Raw genomic sequence first — 19695 nt, 5'->3', positions numbered from 1 at the left:
TGGCCCCGGGTGCTGCCCGTGGGCAGGTGAGACAGGAAAGCACCCAGAGCACAAGGTGGGAGGGCCAGCTGGGAGGGGGCTGGTCTGTCCCCAGCAGGGGAGGCCACAGGCACATGTGCTGAGGGGGGTGGCCAGGAGGGGGTGGCAGAGGTTTAAGGACAGAGGAGAAAGCGGAAAGCAGTCTCTAGCGGGGAGAGGACCAGGGCCTGATTCTCGAGCGTCCCTTCAGCCCCACTCGAGGTGATGGGGGGCACTGGGGGCTGTGGTCAGTGCATATGTGGGGTTGCCTCCAGCCACTGTCACCTGCCAGATGTGGGCGAGGGGGCCTCTGACTTCACCAGCCTTGTGGTTTCACCAAGCAAGTGTGGCCAGGACAGAGAGGGCTGGAAGGGGATGATCATAATTCTTGATCCTGAAGCTACCGAAGGAGGGAGAGAGACATCCAGGGCACAAGGGACAGCTGGAGGGTGGTGGGGCCAGAGGGTTGGGGTGTCATGGGGGGAGGCCTGGTGGAGGGGCAGTTGCTTCAATGACAAAGTCTGGGGGAGACCATGGTGGGGGGAGGGGAGCACGGCGACCGATCCAAGGGCCAGGCATCCTTGGGGACTCCTTGTGGATGGTGACATCATGCATAATTCAGGCAGGCGTGTCTTAGAGAAAGTGACAGGAACCAAGAACTGAACATGTCCAGGAATGGAGGCTCCACCCAGTCGTCCTTCAGCGCAGACAGCTTAGAGCCGGAGTGTTTCTGAGAGGAGGAGGGAGAGTGGTCTGGAAGTGGCAACAGGAAGCAGAGAGGGCCGTACCCCCCCCCCCCCCCCCGGCAGGGTCCCCTCTCCCAGAGACGGCCTAGGCAGTGGCATCCGCATGGTGGCCGGGAGTCTGCAGTCAGTGTTAGAAAGAGCGGGGACAGGACGCCAGCAGATTACATGGAAAGGGGGAAGATAGTGGGGCAGGAAGAGTCCCCAAGAGGCCCGACCAGTGAGGGGCAGGCCGGGAACAGCATGGGGCTGGGCAGAGGGCAGCCGGGGCTGGGTGGGAGCCTGTCCTCTCCCCACAGAGCCCATGTGATCAAACAAACCAGACCACTGAGCATGGCGTAGACCAAGGACACTGCTCTGAAGCCCATGGAGCTACAGCCAGACACCAGCGACAAGGAGAACGTGCCCCCAAAGCCTGGGGCCCCCCTGAGGCCAGGCAAGAGGCTTAGTGGGCCTGGTTGGGCCCCTGCAGCCATCGGCCCAGAGCCCCTGTCCCAGACCTCGCTGATTCTAAAGATGTGCCGCCCACAGTCAGCTACGTGCAGGACAAAGTCTTTCCAGGCCTGAGGGAGGGACTCGTGTCCCTGGCTAAGATGGGGCTCTTGTAGGTCAGTCTGTGCCAGGGGGGTGGTGGGCTGGGGGCCTCCCTGCTCAGGCTCTCAGGGCTGTGAGAAGGCCGCAGAGCTGGTCCAGCCAAGGGTAGGAGCACCCCAAGAACAAATTCAGATTCTGATTCATATCCCAGCTTCTTCATGTTCTAGCTGTGTGACCATGGGGCAAGTTACTTAACCTCTCTGAGCTTTAGTCCCTATCCACAAAAAAGCAGCAACTTTCAGGGTCCGTTCCACCTGCCAGGCCCAGTGCTGAGAACCTCCTGGGCACCTCATCCATCCCCACGAGGACTCTGGGACTGTGGAGTGGCCTTGGGGGCTGAGGGGAGTCTCCAAGCCCCACCTCCGTGTGCCCCAGAGCAGCTCACTTTCAGGCAATTGCTCTATGGGGTCTCACTCTCACCCCAGCCTGCTGCCCCGTCTCCTCAGTGCCCAGGCTGGAAGTCAAAGAGTCAGCCTTGATTCTTTTCTTTCCTTGACTTGCCTCTTCCGAGCCTGTTGTCTCTACCTCTGAAGCTTGTCTGAATCTTCTCTATACCCACCTGCCCACCTGCCACCCTGATGCCTGGGACCCCCTCAGCAGCCTCCTAAATACCTCCCTGCTTCCCTGTCCCCCACCACCTGCCTCCAAGACCCCCAGGGGGTACCCATCAGTCCACTCTGGAGACAGAGCTGGCAGCAGACCCCTGAAGTCCTGGCTCCCTCTTCCTGGGGCCCTTTCCCTGCCCAGCTCTGAGGCCTGGACGCCCCACCTGTGCCTCCTGAGCACTGACCACCGAGTCCTCCCCCAGGGCATGACCGTCTCTCCTCTCTTTAGAGCAACAGAGATTCCGAAGGAGCCTGGGCGTCGGCCTGGACAGTGGATGTGGCCAGTGGGTGCCCAAGAGGGGAAGGCCTGCCGCCACACCCTCCCCAGGGGCAGTGCTGCACCAGGAGCCCGGTGGGGTCCAGACCAACCTTGCCAGCCCTGGTCCCCGCCTGGGCCTAGTCCTGAAGGACACCGTGGGCCCACGGGTCAATTCAAGCTTCTGGCAACAGAGTAACGTGCAGCCCTCCGCTGGGAGGCCCCGGGGCAAGGCCCGAGAGTTTGCCCAGCAGAGTAACCTGAGCATAAGCGAGACCACCAGCCCCCGCCTCTGGCCAGAGCCTCGGGAAAGCTTCGGGCCCCACGTGCTGCCCTGGGGAAGTCCCCTACCGCAAGGGCCACTGGCTCGCCCATCCCGCAGCCTGATGCAGTCCAGGCTGCTGGCCACAGACACCCACAGCCTGGACTTCAGGCCCGCTGCGGGCTTTGCGCCTCTCAATGGGCGCACACAGCCAGGCCCCAGATCCTGGCGTGGCCTGGGGAACTGGACCTCCAGGCTTGAGGGGGAACCCCTCACCCTGCAGGACCTGGCTGTCCCTGCCCAGAGCCAGGCTCGGGCCCCATCCCACGCTGCCATCCGTGAGCTACTGGCCTCCGTACGACGCCTGGAGCAGCAGGCAGCCCATCTCAAGTGCAGGGTGTCCCGGGAGTCCCCAGGTGCTGCGCAGTGGGACCCCTGGCCCAGCAGTGGCCAGGCACCCCAGCCCAGCCGGCCTGTTCTTGCCGCCTGGCATGAGAGGAGGAAGAGACACCCCCGAGGCCGCAGGAAAACTGCAGATTTCCTCGAGACCCAGAGGGGTCAGGCTGGTCTCTCAGACTCCTGGACACACAGCAAGCCAGCGTTGCCAGACACCACTTTGGGGATGCTGCCTGGAGATCTTGACCCTGAGCAGGGGCCGCATCCCGCCCACCCCCTAGGGCCCGGGGAGGACTGCTCCCCAGAGCCTGTGTGTGGCAGGGCACAGAGGGGCCACCCCCGTCTTCCCCAAGGGGTGAGCAGCAGGGAGGCCACACCCTGTTCTTCAGCCTTCTCTAGTGCAGCCCCGGGGGGCCTTCCTGGGCGGAAAGGAGAGGAGGGGCCCCCAAAGGAGCTGGCCAGCAGGGAGGAGGAGAGCACGACTTCCCGTCTGCCAGACACAGCCCCAGCCAGGAGCACCCCGCAGGTAGCCAGGAGCACCCCGCAGGCAGAGGCCAGAGAAGGCTGGGGGTGGGGGAGAGGAAGCCCTGTCCCACCTGTTCTTCAGCCCGAGAACTGTGTCACATCCTCTTGCTTTCCTAGAACCAGGCCCCAAACATTGTGGCTGTGGAATCGGATGCAACCCGGTGAGGCCATGGCTGGCTGGGCATGGGGGTGGGGGACACGCTCCCAGGACAGCTCCTCTCCCATTGCCTGGGCTGTCCCTGCTGGGGAATGAGGAGAGCCTCCTGGCTCCAGCGACAAGAATGTGGGGACTGCTGCTCCTGGGTTTGGGGCACTGGGAACCCTAACTGGAGGCTGCCCTGGATGCTTGTCAGTCAAATGGGGTGATCTCCTGCCTCCAGGGCCTGCCTTGTCTGGGATTTCCAAGTCTAGCCCCCAATAAGAGGGAAGTCCTCCCTGCTGCGGCATGGCACGTCACCCTCGTGATTGCTGGAAAGGTGCATGGGCGGTGCCCAGCCGCCAGCTGCTCCCTGGGGGTAGAAGGGCCGGGTCCACCCCCTGATCAGCCCTGGTCTGTGCCCAGCCGACAGCTGCTGTCCAGATGTTTCAGAGCCTGGAGGCACATGGCGCGGAGACGGCGGGCCGTGGCAGCAGCAGTGGCCCTGGGCCGCCGGCAGCTGTTGCGAAGGGGCTTTCGGGCACTGCGGTGGGCCCGGTGGCTCCGGGAGGCCCGGCTGGAGGCAGCATGGGGACGATTCACAAAGGCCCTGCTGGCCCGGAGCTTCTGAGAGGTCAGGGGTCTCCGGGTTGGGCCAGGGGAGGTGTGAAGCTCTGGTGTGTCGGGGAGGAGGCTCTGTCTGAGAGGGCACCCACTGGGCACAGGCTGCACCTCATGAGTGACCAGGGCAGAGCATGTAGTTACAAGTCCAGACACCTGAACTCGCTCTGCCAGAGTTCAAATCCTGCCTCCACCACTTTCTAGCTGTGTGACCTTGGACAAGTTAGTTAACCTCTCTGTGCCTCAGTCTTTTTATCTCTAAACTGGGATAATATTAGTACATACCTCTCAGGGTTGCTGTGAGATTAAATTAATAAATATAAGGGACTCAGAACCCTACCTAGCACCTAGCAAGCATCCTACCTTATAAGTGGTTGGTATATTTTATTAGTGATTTGCCAGCCAGGACCAGAAGGGTGCATCCGTGTTCTTCCCTCCTTGGGAAATGGGGGCTCTGGGAGGCCCAGTCCCAGGTTTTATCTCCCAAGAAAAGCCCTGCCCCTAGGGATCCATTTCTCCATTCATTCATTCCTTCATTCCCAAAGAGGCAGGGTGTTCGGTGGTTAGGACCACAGACTTTGGAACCTGATAGGGGTATTTGACTCCTGTCCCTGTCTCTGCCTGGTGCTCTCCTGGGAGGCACATTTGAAGCCAACATCCCCTTCCCCTTCTTTCTTGACCAGTGGAGGAACCTGGCTCTGCAACAGGAGCAGGGGAAGCATCCCATCCAGCCTGGGTCAGGACTCCCACCCCCCAGGGGGGGCCAGGGCCAGGGCCCCTCCTTGGGGAGGAAGGCAGTGGTGGACCCTGCCCAGAGGACCAGGTAGACTGGGACACCCCAGGTGATCGGTGTGGCCTGGGCAGCTGGTGGCCTTCCCTCCCCTCCTTCCTACCTTGCTACCCATCCTTCCCCTCCCCCATGAGAGAATGGGATGCAGGAGTAGACGCGGAGAAAGATTTATGCAAAAGATGTCCATCATGGCATCTTTTATAATTGTAACAACTTCGAAACAGCCTAAATGCTCAACAGTGAGTGAGGATATTAGGGTTTGACCACGTGGTGAACAGTGGAGCAACCATTCAATATGATGTTTAGAAGACTTTCAAAACATTCCTTCCCATTCTTTTTTTTTGAAACAGAATCTCACTCTGTTGCCCGGGCTAGAGTGCCATGGCGTCAGCCTAGCTCACAGCAACCTCAAACTCCCAGGCTCAAGCAATCCTCCTGCCTCAGCCTCCTGAGTATCTGGGTCTACAAGCATGCACCACCATGCCCGGCTAATTTTTATTTTCTATATATTTTTAGTTGTCTGACTAATTTCTTTCTATTTTTTTAGTAGAGACAGAGTCTCGCTCTTGCTCAGGCTGGTCTCGAACTCCTGAGCTCAAACGATCCTCCCGCCTCTGCCTCCCAGAGTGCTAGGATTACAGGCGAGAGCCACCGCGCCCGGCCTCTTCCCACTCTTTTTTCCCTTTATTTTTCTTTTCAATATCTTAATTGGTCTTATTTCCAATCATAACAGTAACGTGTGCTTGATTTGAAAAAACATTAAAAATAGTCAGAAGTATATGAATCAACTAGAAAGCTGCATCCCCTCACGTCCCCCTCTTTGGAAGTATTTTTATGAGTATTTGCATAGAATTTTTAAAGGCAAGAAGAAAATGGTATGACAATGTTAAATAAAAAAACAAAAGAGGATAAAAAATAGTATCTAAAATATTTTTTACCAAACATGTAAAACAGTGCTTAGAAAAAGGACTAAAAGGAAAACAAGTACTAAAATATTGCACAATGTGAATATACTTAACACTACCAAACTGTATACTTAAAAATGGTCAACATAGGCCGGGCGCGGTGCCTCACGCCTGTAATCCTAGCAGTCTGAGAGGCTGAGGCGGGAGGATCGCTTGAGCTCAGGAGTTCAAGACCAGCCTGAACAAGAGTGAAACCCCATTTCTACTAAAAATAGAAAAAGAAATTAGCTGGACAATTAAAAAACAAAGGGAAAAATTAGCTAGGCATGATGGCACAAACCTGTAGTCCCAGCTGCTTGGGAGGCTGAGGCAGGAAGGTCTCTTGAGCCCAACAGTTTGAGGTTGCTATGAGCTACAGTGATGCCACAGCACTAGCCAGGGTGACAGAGTGAGATTCTGTCTCAAAAAAAAAGGTCAAAATAATCCCAGCACTTTGGGAAGCCAAGGTTGGAGGATTGCTTGAGGCCAGGAGTTTGAGAACAGCCTGGGCAAGATAGTGAGACCCCATCTCTACAAAAAATAAGAAAAATAACCCTGCCTGGTGGCCTGCGCTTGTAGTCCCAGCTACTTAGGAAGCTGAGGCAGGAGGATCACTTGAGCCCAGGAGTTTGAGGCTGCAGTGAGCTATGATGGTGCCACTGCACTCTAGCCTGGGCAGCAGAGTGAGACCCTATCTCTAAAAAAAAAAAAAGAAAGAAAGAAAGAAAAAGATAGAAATAGTGTTTATCTCTATTGGTTATTTTCTTCTTCATGTCCCCAATTTCCCACTTCAGCAGTATATTGTTTTCGTTCTTATTTTTAAATTGAACAAATGTAAACAATTATTTAAATGATATGTTAAAAATATACGTTGTAAAAAAAGTCCAAACAGTATTGAAGAAAATAAAGCAAAGCAGAACCCCCCCATCAGCTTTTATAATCAGGGATAAAATGAACTGTCTGGAAGTGGGGGCTCAGCACCCCAGCTCCCACGGGCAGACGGCACCGACTGCCGCGGTGTGGACAGGAGGGGACCACACGCCCTCCCTTGGCCCAGCTTCGGTTTCTCTCCGGCAGCCTCACCTTTAGCCCAGGGAGTCCGAGGGAGGAGGAGGCGAGAGCCCAGCACATTGGGTCCCATCCTGGGCAGAGACCAGACGGTGAAGTCGGGAAAGTCCAGACGCTGCAGGCCCTGCGGCAACTGGCTGGTGAGCTGGAGTGTGCGGGGACCGGGGAGAGATGGAGGCAGGCCAGGCAGGGCCTGAGCCCCCACACCAGGTGGGGAGAGGGCGGGGGAGCCCAGAGTGAGTGAGCAACTTCCCAGACACGACCTCCACGAGGACCCATTTTACTGTGCCCATTTTAAAAACTGTACCCATTTTACTGATGGGGAACTGAGGCACAGAGAAGTTAAGTGACCAGCTGGAGGACACACAGCATGAGAGGTGCCCTTCTGCATTTGGGTGACACTGACACTGGTACAGGCCCACACCAGAGGCTTCAGTGTTGGAAGCAGATGTCACTTACTCAGGCACCAGAGATGGGGAGGCCCAGGGATGGGTGCGAGTGGCGCCCCAGGTGTCGGTAGCCCCTCCTGGCTCTGATCCTCTCCTTTGCTCCGTCTCTCTCTCCTCCCTCTCTCCACAGTCTTCCTCCTGTGGTGCCATCAGAAGGAACAGGCCAGGCAGGACAGGGGGGTCCCGGGGGAGGCCACCGGGGCCACGCAGAAGACCTGGAGGACAGGGAGGCCCCCCCAGGCCTGGCACTGTCATGCTGCCCACGCAGCCCGTGTGGACCCCCAGCAGCAGAGAGCCTGGCTGTGCAGGTAGGGGGCCCCTTCCCTTCAAGTCAGCTCTCGACTCAGTATTGAGAGACGAGCACCCAAGTGAGGAGTGAACACACTGCCGTTGCCTGGGCAGGCCTGAGACACGCGGCCGCCCGGGCTGGGATTCGGCCTTAGCACGGGTTAGCGCCGGCCTCCCGCCTCTGCCCGCCACGATCCTGGAACCGTGGCCGGTGGGGGGGGCACAGACGAGAAGTGAGCGGTCACAGGCTGAGTCTAGTGCTGTGGCGGGAAGGAACACAGATCTCTGCGTTTTTCCCCTGGTGGTTAACGTTTTATTATGGGGCATTTTTATCTTACACAAAAGTAGAGCGGATGGGACAGTAAACCCCAGCGTGCCGATCACCCAGCTTCAACGCAGTCAGCCTCCCAGGAAAGCATGTTCATGTGCACCCCCGACACGTCCCCTCCAAATCCCCAACATCAGACCATTTCATCCCTAAATACTTTTATGTGCGTTTCTAAAGGACAAGGACTCTTTTTTTAAAAAAACAAACAGCCACAATACCATTCTCACACCTAAAGAAATGAACCATAATTCCTTAACACCCACAAATATCCGGTCAGTGTTCAAATTTCCAGCTGTTTTGCAGTATATATCGTGTCAGGGTTTGGATGAAGATCCACTCGCGAGTGTTCGACGAGTCGTTAACGTCTTTTTAGTCTGTGGGCTCCCGCTCCCCATTTGTTTTTCTTGCATTTTATTTGTTGAAGAAACCAGGCTGCTTGTCTGCTGTAGTTTCCCACTGTTGGCCTTTTGCTGCCTCCAAAGGCCCCTGGCGGGGAGCACGCAAGCTCCAGGGACAGCAGCGTCCAGCTGGAGCCTTGTTCGTTCAGGCTGGGGGGCCGGGGGGACTAGAAGGGTCCGTGGGGCCAGATCATGCAGGTCCTTGTAGGCCGTGTAGAGGGGCTGAAATGTTACAAGAGCAAGGGAGCTGCTGCCGGAGGAGGTGGCAGGAGAGTAGGATGATTTGATTTGACACTGGGAAAACACCACTCTGGTTACCGAGTAGGAACTGACAGGACAGGTCAAGTGTAGATGCCAGTGGCCAGGCTGGAGGCTGCTGGGGCCATCCAGGCGCCCAGAGGTGATGGTGTCGGGCCTGAGCTGGTGGCATGCCAGGTGTCCTCACAGCAGCCCCATTCGACAGATGAGAAAACGGAGGCTCAGAGAGGCGGTGGCTTGCCCAAGGCCTCGGTAGTGTGTCTGGCAGGCGGCTGCAGCTGCAGCCATTGGTCCTAACGATCTGGGTACTTCCTCCCAGGTGCTTTGGGGCCTGGCAGTGGTTTGTGCAAAGAGGGTCCCAGTACCGGGACCACCTGGCTGACCGCCGGGCGGGGATCCTGAGGACATGCCTGGGACGGTGGGTGCAGATGAAACAGCTCCGGGTCTCAGATGCGGCAAAGGTGACCCAGCTGTCCCTCTGCCTGCAGAAGGCAGGTGAGCAAACGGTGGGCCGAGGGGCTCCCACCCCTGCAGACTGTGTCGCTTGAGCCCCTTCTTCAGCGGGCCCCAGTGGAATGTGTGGGTTCTTGTCGTGGGAGGTGGTAGAACTGGGGGCTTTACAGAGCGCAGCCTGCGGGCCTGGGAGTGTCCAGGAGGGGTCCCGGAGTGGGCAGGCCTTGGCTGGGACACATCGCCAGCCCCCATCATGAGCTGCTCTGGGCGAGGGAGACCTTGTCCCGCCTCCTGCCACGGCAGGCAGCCCTGGTTATCTCGCATCCCTCCCGGAAGGGATGTGTCCTTGCTCTGGGGAAGCTTCTGCCGCCACCTCAAAGCCTGACGGGGGAAGATGGGATCTTTGAGACCTCCTGGAGGGGAGGGTCTGGAGGTGGTGGGTGGGGGCAGTGCCCGTGAGGGAAGGGGTCCCACGGGGGCCTGGGGCAGCAGCTACCGATAGCTCTGGGCTTCACTGCTTCTCAGGGCACGTGGCCCTCCGCAGCTCAGCCCCTGGAGCCACCAAAGCGCAGGGCCTGGGGACAGCGGCCCAGGCGCAGAGGCTGTCCCAGGAGCAAGGCCGGGGCTCCCTGCAGGATGCCTGCCGGAGACTGGCCCTCCACCGGGCGCTGCTGCTCTGGAGGACGCGGCTCTGCCAGCGCCAGCGGGCCAAGTAGGTGTTCGCGAGCTTGTGACCTAGGGTTGGGCCGGGGGCCACAGGGTGGGCCCAGCACAGGGCCTGGCACACTGTGGTACCCAGCAGATGCCAGGCCCCAGGAGGTGGCCTAGGGACAGAGACTGTGATTGAGAGAGAGCCGCCGGGGGCCATGCGGCTGCCTGGGTCACAGACGGGAGCTCTACCGAGGTGGCTGGAGCCTGCGTGGGTGCCATCTCCACACTGAGGCGAGCCCGAGGCAGGAACCGTGTCTGGCCTTCCCCGCTGCCTCCCTGGCCCCAGCCCGTGCCTGGCATGGGCAGGCACAGAGTAAGTGCCATACACAAGTGAGGGAAGGAGCCGGGAGCAGAGCTCTCCCCCTGCCCCATCTGCCCCGTTACACAAGTAGAGAAACTGGGGCTCAGAGGGGTTGGGCAGCTTGCTCTAGTCCCAGTGTGAACCAGGAGCAGGAAGGTCCCCGTGTCAAGACCTTCTTGGTGCTGCCTCTGCACAGAGTGGTCATTGCTGGGGTCAGAGCCAGGCTGAGCTGTGGTGAGGGGAGGGTGGGCTCAGGAGGGGCGGCTTCCCTGACGGGATGTCAGGAGGAACGGAAGCTGGTGGGAGCAGGGTTAAGAATTCTGTCCTTGAAAGCCACACACCTGGCATGCATGATCCCCACAGCCACTTGGTCTACTTGGACCCTCAGTCTCTTTCAGTGTTCCCCTAGAACTCCAGGAGAACCCAATTCACCATGACTTTTCAGAACATAGCCCTCCCTCCCCCAGGCCAGCCTCTGGCCTTCAGGCAGCAGGGCACAGTCATGTCTCCCTGCAGTGTACCCAGGGCTGCCCTGCTAGTCTGAGATGAGGCCCAGGTCTGCCACCATTTGGAGTCTGGGGAGATAACCTTCCCCCAGGCCCTGGTTTTCTTATCTTTATAATGGAGTAGAGGCAGAAGTACTGGTGTGGTTGTGCATGTGGGCTCCAGAGTCGGGGTCCCTGGGCCTGGTTCGGCTCCACCCCAGTCAGCTGCGTGGGCCCCACCACGCCCCGGGAGTGTGGCGGGGACTAGCCAAGTTAAGGAGTAGAGCATCGCCCAGCCCTAGTGCTAACTAGAGTCACCCGGGGGCTCTGGAAAAGTCCGGAAGCCCCAGCTGCACCCAGACCGCTAAGTCAGAAACTCTGGGGGTGGCACCTCGGTGGGCATCGGTATTTCGTGAAGCCCCCATTGATCCCAGCGTGCGGCCAGTGTGGGACACGGGGGTGCAGAGCGCTAGCCCAGTGTCTGGCCCACGGTGAGCACCTCAGCTCTTTCCCGGTGGCCAGGTGGGGTGGCCTCCGCTTGTCAGGGACTCAGGGACTTGGGGACTCACTCCTGCCTCTTCCGCAGCTCCTTCTTCCAGAGCATGCGGCACCGGCTGATGCGGTGCATCCTGAGGTGGTGGCGCTTGAGGGTGTGGGGCCCGGGGTCCCCGTCAGGCTGTGCCAGGATCGCCTTGGTCCTGGAGCCACCGGGCAGCGTCCTGGGAGGGCAGGCCTCGCTGGGCCGCAGCACACCCTGCAGCTCACTGGAGAAGGTGAGGGGCAGGTGGGTGGCGAGGATGGGGACGGGGCAGGGGACAGGGACCCAGGACACCTCCTTCCTGGGCTCCTGGAGACCCTCAGGGGAGCTTTCTGTGGCAGCTGGGCAGCAGCAGGGGCTGTGCCTTCTGCTTTGGCAGGTGCCGGCCCAGCAGTCCCCGGGCGCCGGGAGGTGGTGCCAGCGCACCCTCCAGAGGCGGTAGGGACCCCTCCCCAGGTCGGGTGAGCCCTGCTGCCCTCACTCTGTGGACTTGCCGTGTCCTGGCCGTCTCTCCCAGCAATCCTCGGCCTTCACAGCAGCGGCCCCTGGGGTCCCCATCCCACAGCTGTGGTTCATTCATTTGTTCATTCACAGCACAATGCGTGAGAGTTGGCCTGCCTGGGTTCTAATCCCAGCTTTGCCCCTCAGGGCTGTGTGACCTTGGGCAAGTTGCTTAACTTGTCTGTGCCTCCATTTCTCTATCTGTAAAATGGGGGTAATAATAGTACTCACTGCAATGGGACATCAGCGAGGTAGGGACACAGACGTCCCCTAGCACAGTGCATGGCATGTAGTAAGCACTCGGTCATAGCAATATTTACGGCTAGTGGCTGAGCACAGGACTGGGCACTGGGGGACTGGGCACTGGGGGCCTGGGTCCCATCCTGTCCCTACCACCTGTCATGTGACCCTCAGAGAGGTGTTTGGCCCCTCCAGTCCCCAGCAATCCACCCTCCCCCATGGCGGGAACAGAGAGAAGAGTCACCCTGGGCCCCTTCCTGCTGCTGAGGGGAGGGGAGAGGAGGGCTGGGCTGGCCTGGGTGGCAGTGCCCATCCTCAGGGTGGACACTCCCCTTCCCAGCGTCCTCCTCAGCTGGAGCCACTGGGCCACAGCCCAGGCGGCCCGGAGAGAGCTGGCAGCCTGCTGGGCCTGGCGTCGGAGCTGCAGGGCTGCGCTGTGCCTGTGGCGGCGGCGGCTGGCGCAGTGGCAGGAGGCGGAGCGGTGGGCTCAGGAGCGGGGCTGGCGACTGGCGCGTGACGCCCTGTGCTGCTGGCGCTCCTGCTGGCAGAGTGAGTGGAGGACGGGGCCGGGGGCACTGTGGGTGAGGAAGGGGCCAGGGTCCATCGGTGAGACCGGGGATTCCACATCCTGTAGCAGAGTCCGGGGATGGGACCCCCACGGGGCACACCCAGGATAGGGTGGCAGAGCAGACCTGGGGGCTTGCAGCTCTGTCATCTGTGAAGGGGGGATAGCATAGTACCCGCCCCATAGGGTCATTGTGGGGATCCCGTGCAACACTCCACGTGCAGTTCCTGGCAGGTGTCACCATCATCCGTGTCACCATTGCCTTCGTCTTCATCCTTGACATCCTCATCATCCTCACCTGGCCTCCAAGAGCCATTGGTCTGAGCTCTGAGTGGGGGGAGCAGTGGGCAGAGTCACGGTGCCCTGAGACCCCAGCAGAGTTCGTGAGGGGGTCTCCGGGAGGAGGCGAGGAGGGCAGAGCAGCTGGGAGGGGGCTGAGGTGGCGGGAAAGGCACAGGCCAAGGTGCAGGGGGAGGACCTAGGTGTGCTGAGCTGGCTGAGGCTGCGCGTTGCTGGAGAGGCCTGAGGAGTGTGGCCAGCAGAGGGGGAAGGATTACTCTAAGACAGGTTTGCTCCAGCAGGTTGAACCCCGCGAAGTCAGGGTCAGAGCTGGAGAGGTCTCTCTGAGCAACTGCGTTAGTTATCTATTGCTGTGTAACAAATTCCCCAAACACGTGGTCGTTTCTGAACCACAAACCTTTACTGTCTCACAGTGTCTGTGGGGCCGGAGTCCAGGTGTGGCTCAGCTGGCACCTCTGCCTCGAGGCCTCCCAGGAGGCTGCAGGCAAGTTGTTGGCCAGGGCTGCAGTGTCATCTGAAGGCTCAGTGGGGGAGGGACATCCACTTCCAAGGTCACTCCCATGGTTGTGGGCAGGCCTTGCCCTGTGGGCCTCTCTCCAGGCCACCTCATGAATGGCAGCTGGCTTCCCCCAAGGTGAGCCACCCAAGGGGAAGTGAGAGTGTGCCCAAGCCAGAAGCTAGTCTTTTTATAACCCAATATCAGAAGTGACATCCCATGACTTCTGCTGAATTCTGTTTGTTAGAAGGAAGTCAAGAAATCCAGTCCCTGCTTAAGGGGGGTACTGCACAGGACATGACCACCAAGAAGAGGGGCCATCGGGGGCCATTCAGAGGCTTCCCACTACACCAGTGCATCGTATTAATAGGCCGGTGGGCAGGGCCTTGATTGTTCTAGAAAGCCCATGTCCTGTCCACTGGGGACAGTTGCTTCTTCAGCCCAGTTGTTGCCCACAGTGTTGCCAGACCTAGTTTTTAAAGAAAAACCGAAAATCTAGATTTGTATCTGAATTCTCCTGATTCCTAAACGTTGTCAAGAAATTTTTAAAAACCAAAAGCCCAACAACTCTGTGAGCGGGGGTCGGCCTGGTCCCCAGGAGGACATTTGTAATGGAAGCGTTTTAACCCAGACAGCTGGGGCAGCCTACTCTGTTCCCACCCGGGTTGGGGCAAAGGGCTGGTGGGGCAGAGGCCCACGGCACCCAGGGCACAGGGGAGAGGCCAGAATGAGCATCCGGTGGCACTTTAGCATCTCTCTGGCCCCAGGGCAGCAGTTCCTGCGTGAAAAGTACCAGAGGTGGGTGCAGGTCCACCTCCAGCGCCTGCAGAGGGCTGTGTTCCAGGGTTGGCAACAAGCGACGGTTCGTCGGGGACACACGGTGGCCCGGCCAGAGCAGCTGCCACTGCAGAGGTGGGTGGACCTGGGGACGGACACAGAGCCCAGAGGAGGGGAAGCCCAAAGGGCAGCCCTGGAGGTTGGGGCCCAGGAAAGGACGGGGTGTAAAGGGAGACCCCAGCCTGGAGCTGGAGGGCCATGACCACCAACACCTCATTATCTGTTCTGGGGGGTGGTGGCCAACCCCATCCCTAACCTTTGGCCCTAACAAGCCCCAGGAGTCCAGCTCCTGGCCAGGTCAGTCCTTTTGTGTCAGGGGATACAATTAAGACGGGGAAAGCAACTCCTCAGACATCGCCCATAGCGCCTGCTGACGAAGGTCGTAGCACTGGAGAATCCTGCTGCTGCTGCCGAGAGCAGAGAGCGAAATCTTCACTTAGGCCGAGGCGTTCTGGTGACGCAAGCAGACAGCTCGTTCATGCATATTTTAAAATTAAGCAGAGGGGACAGAGGACGCTTCTGCCCAAAGCTCAGTACAAATTTGCAAGTGTTCACAGTGTCCCCACAGGCGCAGCTGACTGACCGCAGAGGGGCTGACGTCTGTGCTGTCGCTGTGAGGGAGTGGGGGTTGTGTTCCTCCTTTCCCTCTCGGACACTGGGCATGTGAGGGGACGCAGGACACGGCTGTTGTGGGACTTGAACCCACAACTGCTGGTTCCCCTCCCTCCCAGCGCAGCACCTGCCCCCCAAGCCTGAGATTGAAAGACGGGGTGTCTGTGAGTGCCGAGGCCCCTAAAGGGGAGCCGATGCTTTCAGCCATTGTTCCTCAGTCAGTACTTTGTGGGGGGTTGTGGGTGTAAATTTGAATAAATGGGACTTTTGACTCTGAGAGCCAGCAGGCCCCTCCTTCACCCATTTTGCAGCTACTTCCAGGCCTGGCGTGAGGTTGTGAGAGACCCAGGGGCGCACCAGGCCCGGCATCGAGACTTCCAGGATGGCCTGCAGGGAAGGGCACTGGCAGCCACGCCGCCCACGTGGCGGGAAGCCCCTGCGGCTGCAGCCCGGGCACAGGAGCAGCTCGTGGCCCAGGCCTCCCTTGCCCGCTGGAGAAGCCACGTGCAGCGGGGCCGGGCAGACAGGCAGCTGAGGAGGGCCCGGGCCTGGCAGGCCTTCAAAGCATGGCGAGTGGCCCTGGGCTGGCACCGTGGGGCCCAGCAGTCGGCAGAATGGACAGCTGGGGCCCGGACAGTCCTGTGCTGTTCCCCGGGGGTGTGCCAGTTGCGCCTTGGCCAGTCCAGCAGAGCCCACACTGCCCGAGAGCTGAGTGCCCGGTGAGTGCCGTGCCTGAGGGCAGCCCCAGCCGTGCTCCCGGGTCAGGCCTGGGGCTTGTCTGTGGCAGGGCTAGGGCGTATTTTGTGGCTGGGGCAGCGCAGAGGCTCAGGAGCGTGGTTGGGGGCGATAGGGACAGGCCATCCTGGCCATTGCAGCTGGTGCTGGGCCACATCCCAGCTCTGCCACTTTCTGGCTGTGTGGCCCCTCCTTGGGGAAGTCTCCAACAGCGGGTCTTGCAGGCACTGGGCACAGGCCAGCACTCAGCGAGCGTGCCGTCAACGGTGTTCTCGTGAGGGGAGGAGTAGTAAAGTGGAGCAGGCAGGACTGTCCTCTCTATCCCTAAACAGGATGCTTGTCCCCATCCTGTGAAATTCTCCCTCCAGGCCACTCCCCATGCCTGTTTTAACCCTATTCTTCAGAAGAGGGGTGGGGAATGGGTGGGCACGGGAGTGGGGGCTTTGCCCTCGGGGCACTGGGGAGGGCTCTCTGCAGGGCTTGCCAGGGTCCTGGCCCTGATGGCCCTGGGTCTGGGCTCATCCCTCACCCCCAGGATTTTAGAGGCCTGGGCCCAGTCGGTGGCCCAGGGCCGTGTCCAGCGAGCTGCTGTCACCCAGCTCCAGCAGGCTGGGCTCAGGCGCCTCCTGCAGACCCACTGGGCACAGTGGCAGACAGCACTGCTCGGAGTGCGGCCGGACCAGCGGGCTGCGGCCCAGGAAGCCAGCACGGTCTGCCCCAGGCCCCGGGCCAGCCTTATGCACTGGCCCAGGATGGCCAGCAGGGGGCACCTCCTGCTGCTGCTGGACACCCCAGCCCCTTGGAAGCAGGTGAGCAGCGGCCCAGATGGGTGGGAGGTCCACAGATGACCCTCAGGCCACTGGCTTCAGAATCAGCTTGTTTTGGCCCATGGTGGCTGCACACTGGATGCCTCTCCAGGGGCCAGCAGCCTCGTAGACACCACCCCTCCCCGGTTCTCGGTCAGCCTCTTGGCTCTGCACGGAACTCTGGATCCGTCAGCATTTGCCGAGCACCCACCCAGTGCCAGGCCGACGTGGGTCTGCCGCAGACAAACTGCTGGGGCCACGGTCCATTAGGGAGACAGACGCTTACATTCATGACATATCACGGTGCCGTCTGAGATCAACATAGGTACGTGAGGACAATAGCAATTTCTTGTCAAGTCTTTTTTTCATATTAGAAAAGTGAAATATGCCCATTACAGATAGATCAGAAAGTATAAAGTGGGGAAAAAAACCCAGCATTTCTTTCATAATTCGCTCCACCCAAAGGTAACTGTCAGTCCCTCCCCACACCAGAAGCGGTTAGTTCCAACACCGCAAATGGTGGTGAAAAGTTGACGGCTTAGCGGGAAGAAGAGACCATGAAAGTCAGGCACAAATGACACTGCGAGGGACACAGCCCCAGAGATACCGGCAAGCGAGACAGTTCCTAAGATCAATTGGCATCATTGCATATCCTATTTCAGAATGCTGGAAAGAATATAATCGATTTTGGAAAGAGTCCAAGCAAAAATGTTATGATGGTTTTTGTTTTTTAAAATGTAATTGAAAGACCCTTTGGCTATGTGCAGAATTCACATACGTGGGGCTATGGCAACAGCAGATTCTGGGGTCTCAGGGTATTTTATTTCTAGATATGTGTTAGGGCGCAATCTTTTTTCAGAGCACTTTTATACTTTCATTCCATTCCCGTCAGCAGAGACAAGGATCCCAAATACTGATGGAGAAACTGAAGCTTCTAGAAACTAAATGCAGGGCATGGTACCCAGGGCTTGATTTCCCTCCCTTCTGCTGCGGTGCACACACCCCGGCAGCGCACCCGATGACACACACAGGCATCAGGCCATCTTTGGCACAGAGGCAGTGGTGTGTCCTGCTGGCCACCCTACTCTTGGGCACCTTCTCTGTCTCCTGCAGGAGGCTTGGGGACCACGGGGGACATGAGGCAATGTGAACCACCCCATTTGTGCACACGCAAGTAGGAGGCCCTGCTACCAGGCGCAGGGCAGGGCAGGAAAGGACAACCCCACCCCCTGGCCTGGGCCCCAGGAGGCCCAAGCCTGCTGGGTTCAGGTTTTCCTCTCTGGCTGTTCCCTCAGACCCGTAGCTGCTGGACACAGGCCAGAGGGCCAGTGCTGCCGGGGCCAGCACTGCAGCACAGCCTCGGTGGACAGTGGATGCAGAGGGAAACTTCCTGGGCTCAGAGTAAGGAGACCTTGCCTCAGGTGACAAGTGCAGGGGTGAGGTGTCACCAGCCCTCAGGGGTCTAGAGTCAGCCCCTTGGCAAATTGGTCTTCTGGGTTTTTACTCTTTTCCCCCACCCATTTCCTCTTAAACAGCTGTTTTGAGAAAACACTTGGTTTTCCTGTCCCACCCTGTCAGTTTTGTTTGGGCAGCAGCCCGGAGCTGAGGGAGGCTCAGGAGATGTGGGGAGACGGGGGCACCATGCTTAGCACTACCCCTTCGTCGACTCTCTTCATTGCTCTCAGCTCCTAGGCACAAGCCAAGGCACAAGCTGCCTTGCTGGACCACTGTGTTAACCTCTTCTGACTCCACTCCCCTTTCCAGGCTGGTTGCAGTGGCCGGGCCGCTATAGCTGGGCCCCAGGCCCGCCCCTGGCGGGACCGGGAGGGCACTGCAGCCCTGAGCCCAGGGCCCTCAAAGGCCAAGGTTGGGCCCATAAAAGGAGGCTGGGGTAAGCGCGGCCTGTGTGTGGGCATGTGGTGGGGCAAGGGCTGAGGGGCTTGCCTGAGCCATGGCCAGAGCTGGGCCCTCCCTAGCCAGTGCTCGCAGCTGCAGGGTCCTGGAGGAGCAGCCCCAGGCCCGTGGCTCTGCCCTTCCTCCTGGCCATGAAGGTTCCTGATGCTCTTGCCCATCAGGAGGAAGTACCTGCAGTGCTGGCGCCCTGAGGCACCGCAGGGCTCCCAGCCGGCCAGGCGCCTGGCAGCGATGTGGAAACGCCAGGTGGATGCTCAAGGGGCGGAGCAGCTGGCACAGACCCTGGTGAGCGGGCAGGGCCCCTCCCCGCCCCACTCCTAAGGAGGCTGAGGCCCTGGGCACGTCTCCCGTTTCATCCCATCCTCAACCCTCACCCCTAGAAAGTGTCCCTCTAAGTATGGTCTTTGGACCTACTGAGTGTGAAGCCTTGGGGGACAGGCCCAAGAATCTGCATTGTTAACACTCCTCAGATGACAGCCCCCTCATCACAGCCCTTTCACCCTGGTGCCACAGGCGTGCAGGAGAAGCAGCAGGAGGGCTGGGGCTGCTAGGGAGCATGGGCATGAGAGCCCTTCTCTGCCAACTGTCCCCATAGCTCAGGGAGTGGCACCTGAGAAGGGCCTGGCGGACGTGGCGGCACCGGATCCTAAGACTGCGGGTGGCTCAGCGGCTACGGCAGCAAGAAGACAGCTGGGTCCTTTCCCAGGTACTGGCATCTCCCCACCCTCCTTTACCCAGCCAACCCTTCCAAAACCAGTGACACATCTGGACATTGCCAAGCTGGGGGTCTTCCTGCTCGCCACTCCCAGGGTCCCTTTGTTTTCAGGGAAGGGGGTTCAGTCAGTTACAGAACACACTGCCTGGATGCTGGAGCCCTGATTGACTCGGGCCACAAGCTCAGCCCAGTCCCACCCGGGCACCCAGTTTGGGAACAGGGCTTGGCCCGCAGTGCAGGGGCTGCTGACACTAGCCCACGTAGGGTCTCGGTCCCTGAGCACTCGTCCTGCATTTGTTCCACTCTGAGCACAGCTTCCTGGATCATACGTCAGATCTGTTCTGAGCCTGTGCACTTGGCCTGGGGCAGGGCTGGCTGGCTGCTTGGGGCAGAGGGGCCTTGGGGACAGGAGGAGCTGGGCACAGGGGTCGCTCTAGCAGGCACAGCACAGCCCCTGGAGGGAGCCGAGACAAACAGCTTTTCCTCCCTCTCTGATTCCAGGCCTTTAAGAAGTGGCATCAGCGCCTGGCAACCAGGAGCCCAAGGAGAGGAGCCGCCAGCAGCCCAACACCCCTGAGCAAGCCAGGCCCCGGGGGGCCCCTGGAGCAGGCGGGAAGCTCCCGAGTCCCCAGGGGTGGTGGGCTTGGGGGCTGCAGCTGTAACTTGTTCCCATAGAATAAAATGCAGAACTAGGAAAAATAAAAAATAAGAAAGAAAAACAAGGAAAAAATAAAAAAAGCAGAACTGAGCCCAGCTTTTTCAGAAAAGGAACTGTGCCCCACATGCCCAGGGAGAACAGTGATGGAC

The 19695-nt window shown here is 59.3% G+C and overlaps 1 protein-coding gene across 1 annotated transcript; it reads left to right on the top strand.

Moving 5' to 3' along the window:
• The first annotated feature begins 1046 nt into the window (after window positions 1–1046).
• C3H1orf167 (chromosome 3 C1orf167 homolog) lies at window positions 1047–19602 on the top strand. Its single transcript, XM_045546570.1, is given in 22 exon segments — window positions 1047–1197; window positions 2190–3400; window positions 3732–4169; window positions 4840–4979; window positions 5367–5375; window positions 6974–7098; window positions 7538–7715; window positions 8999–9174; window positions 9658–9844; window positions 11216–11402; window positions 11509–11605; window positions 12083–12457; window positions 14037–14181; window positions 15030–15437; window positions 15941–16262; window positions 17438–17660; window positions 18024–18150; window positions 18255–18294; window positions 18296–18458; window positions 18769–18863; window positions 18865–18867; window positions 19390–19602. Coding segments are annotated over 22 exon segments (4893 nt in total). The 5' UTR covers window positions 1047–1127; the 3' UTR covers window positions 19564–19602.
• Window positions 19603–19695: the final 93 nt, after the last annotated feature.

The sequence above is a fragment of the Lemur catta genome, chromosome 3 (assembly GCF_020740605.2).
Source record: "Lemur catta isolate mLemCat1 chromosome 3, mLemCat1.pri, whole genome shotgun sequence".
NCBI classification, from domain to species: Eukaryota; Metazoa; Chordata; class Mammalia; order Primates; family Lemuridae; genus Lemur; species Lemur catta.
Note: the sequence above shows the minus strand (reverse complement) of the source record. Positions and strands in the feature narration are given on the sequence as shown.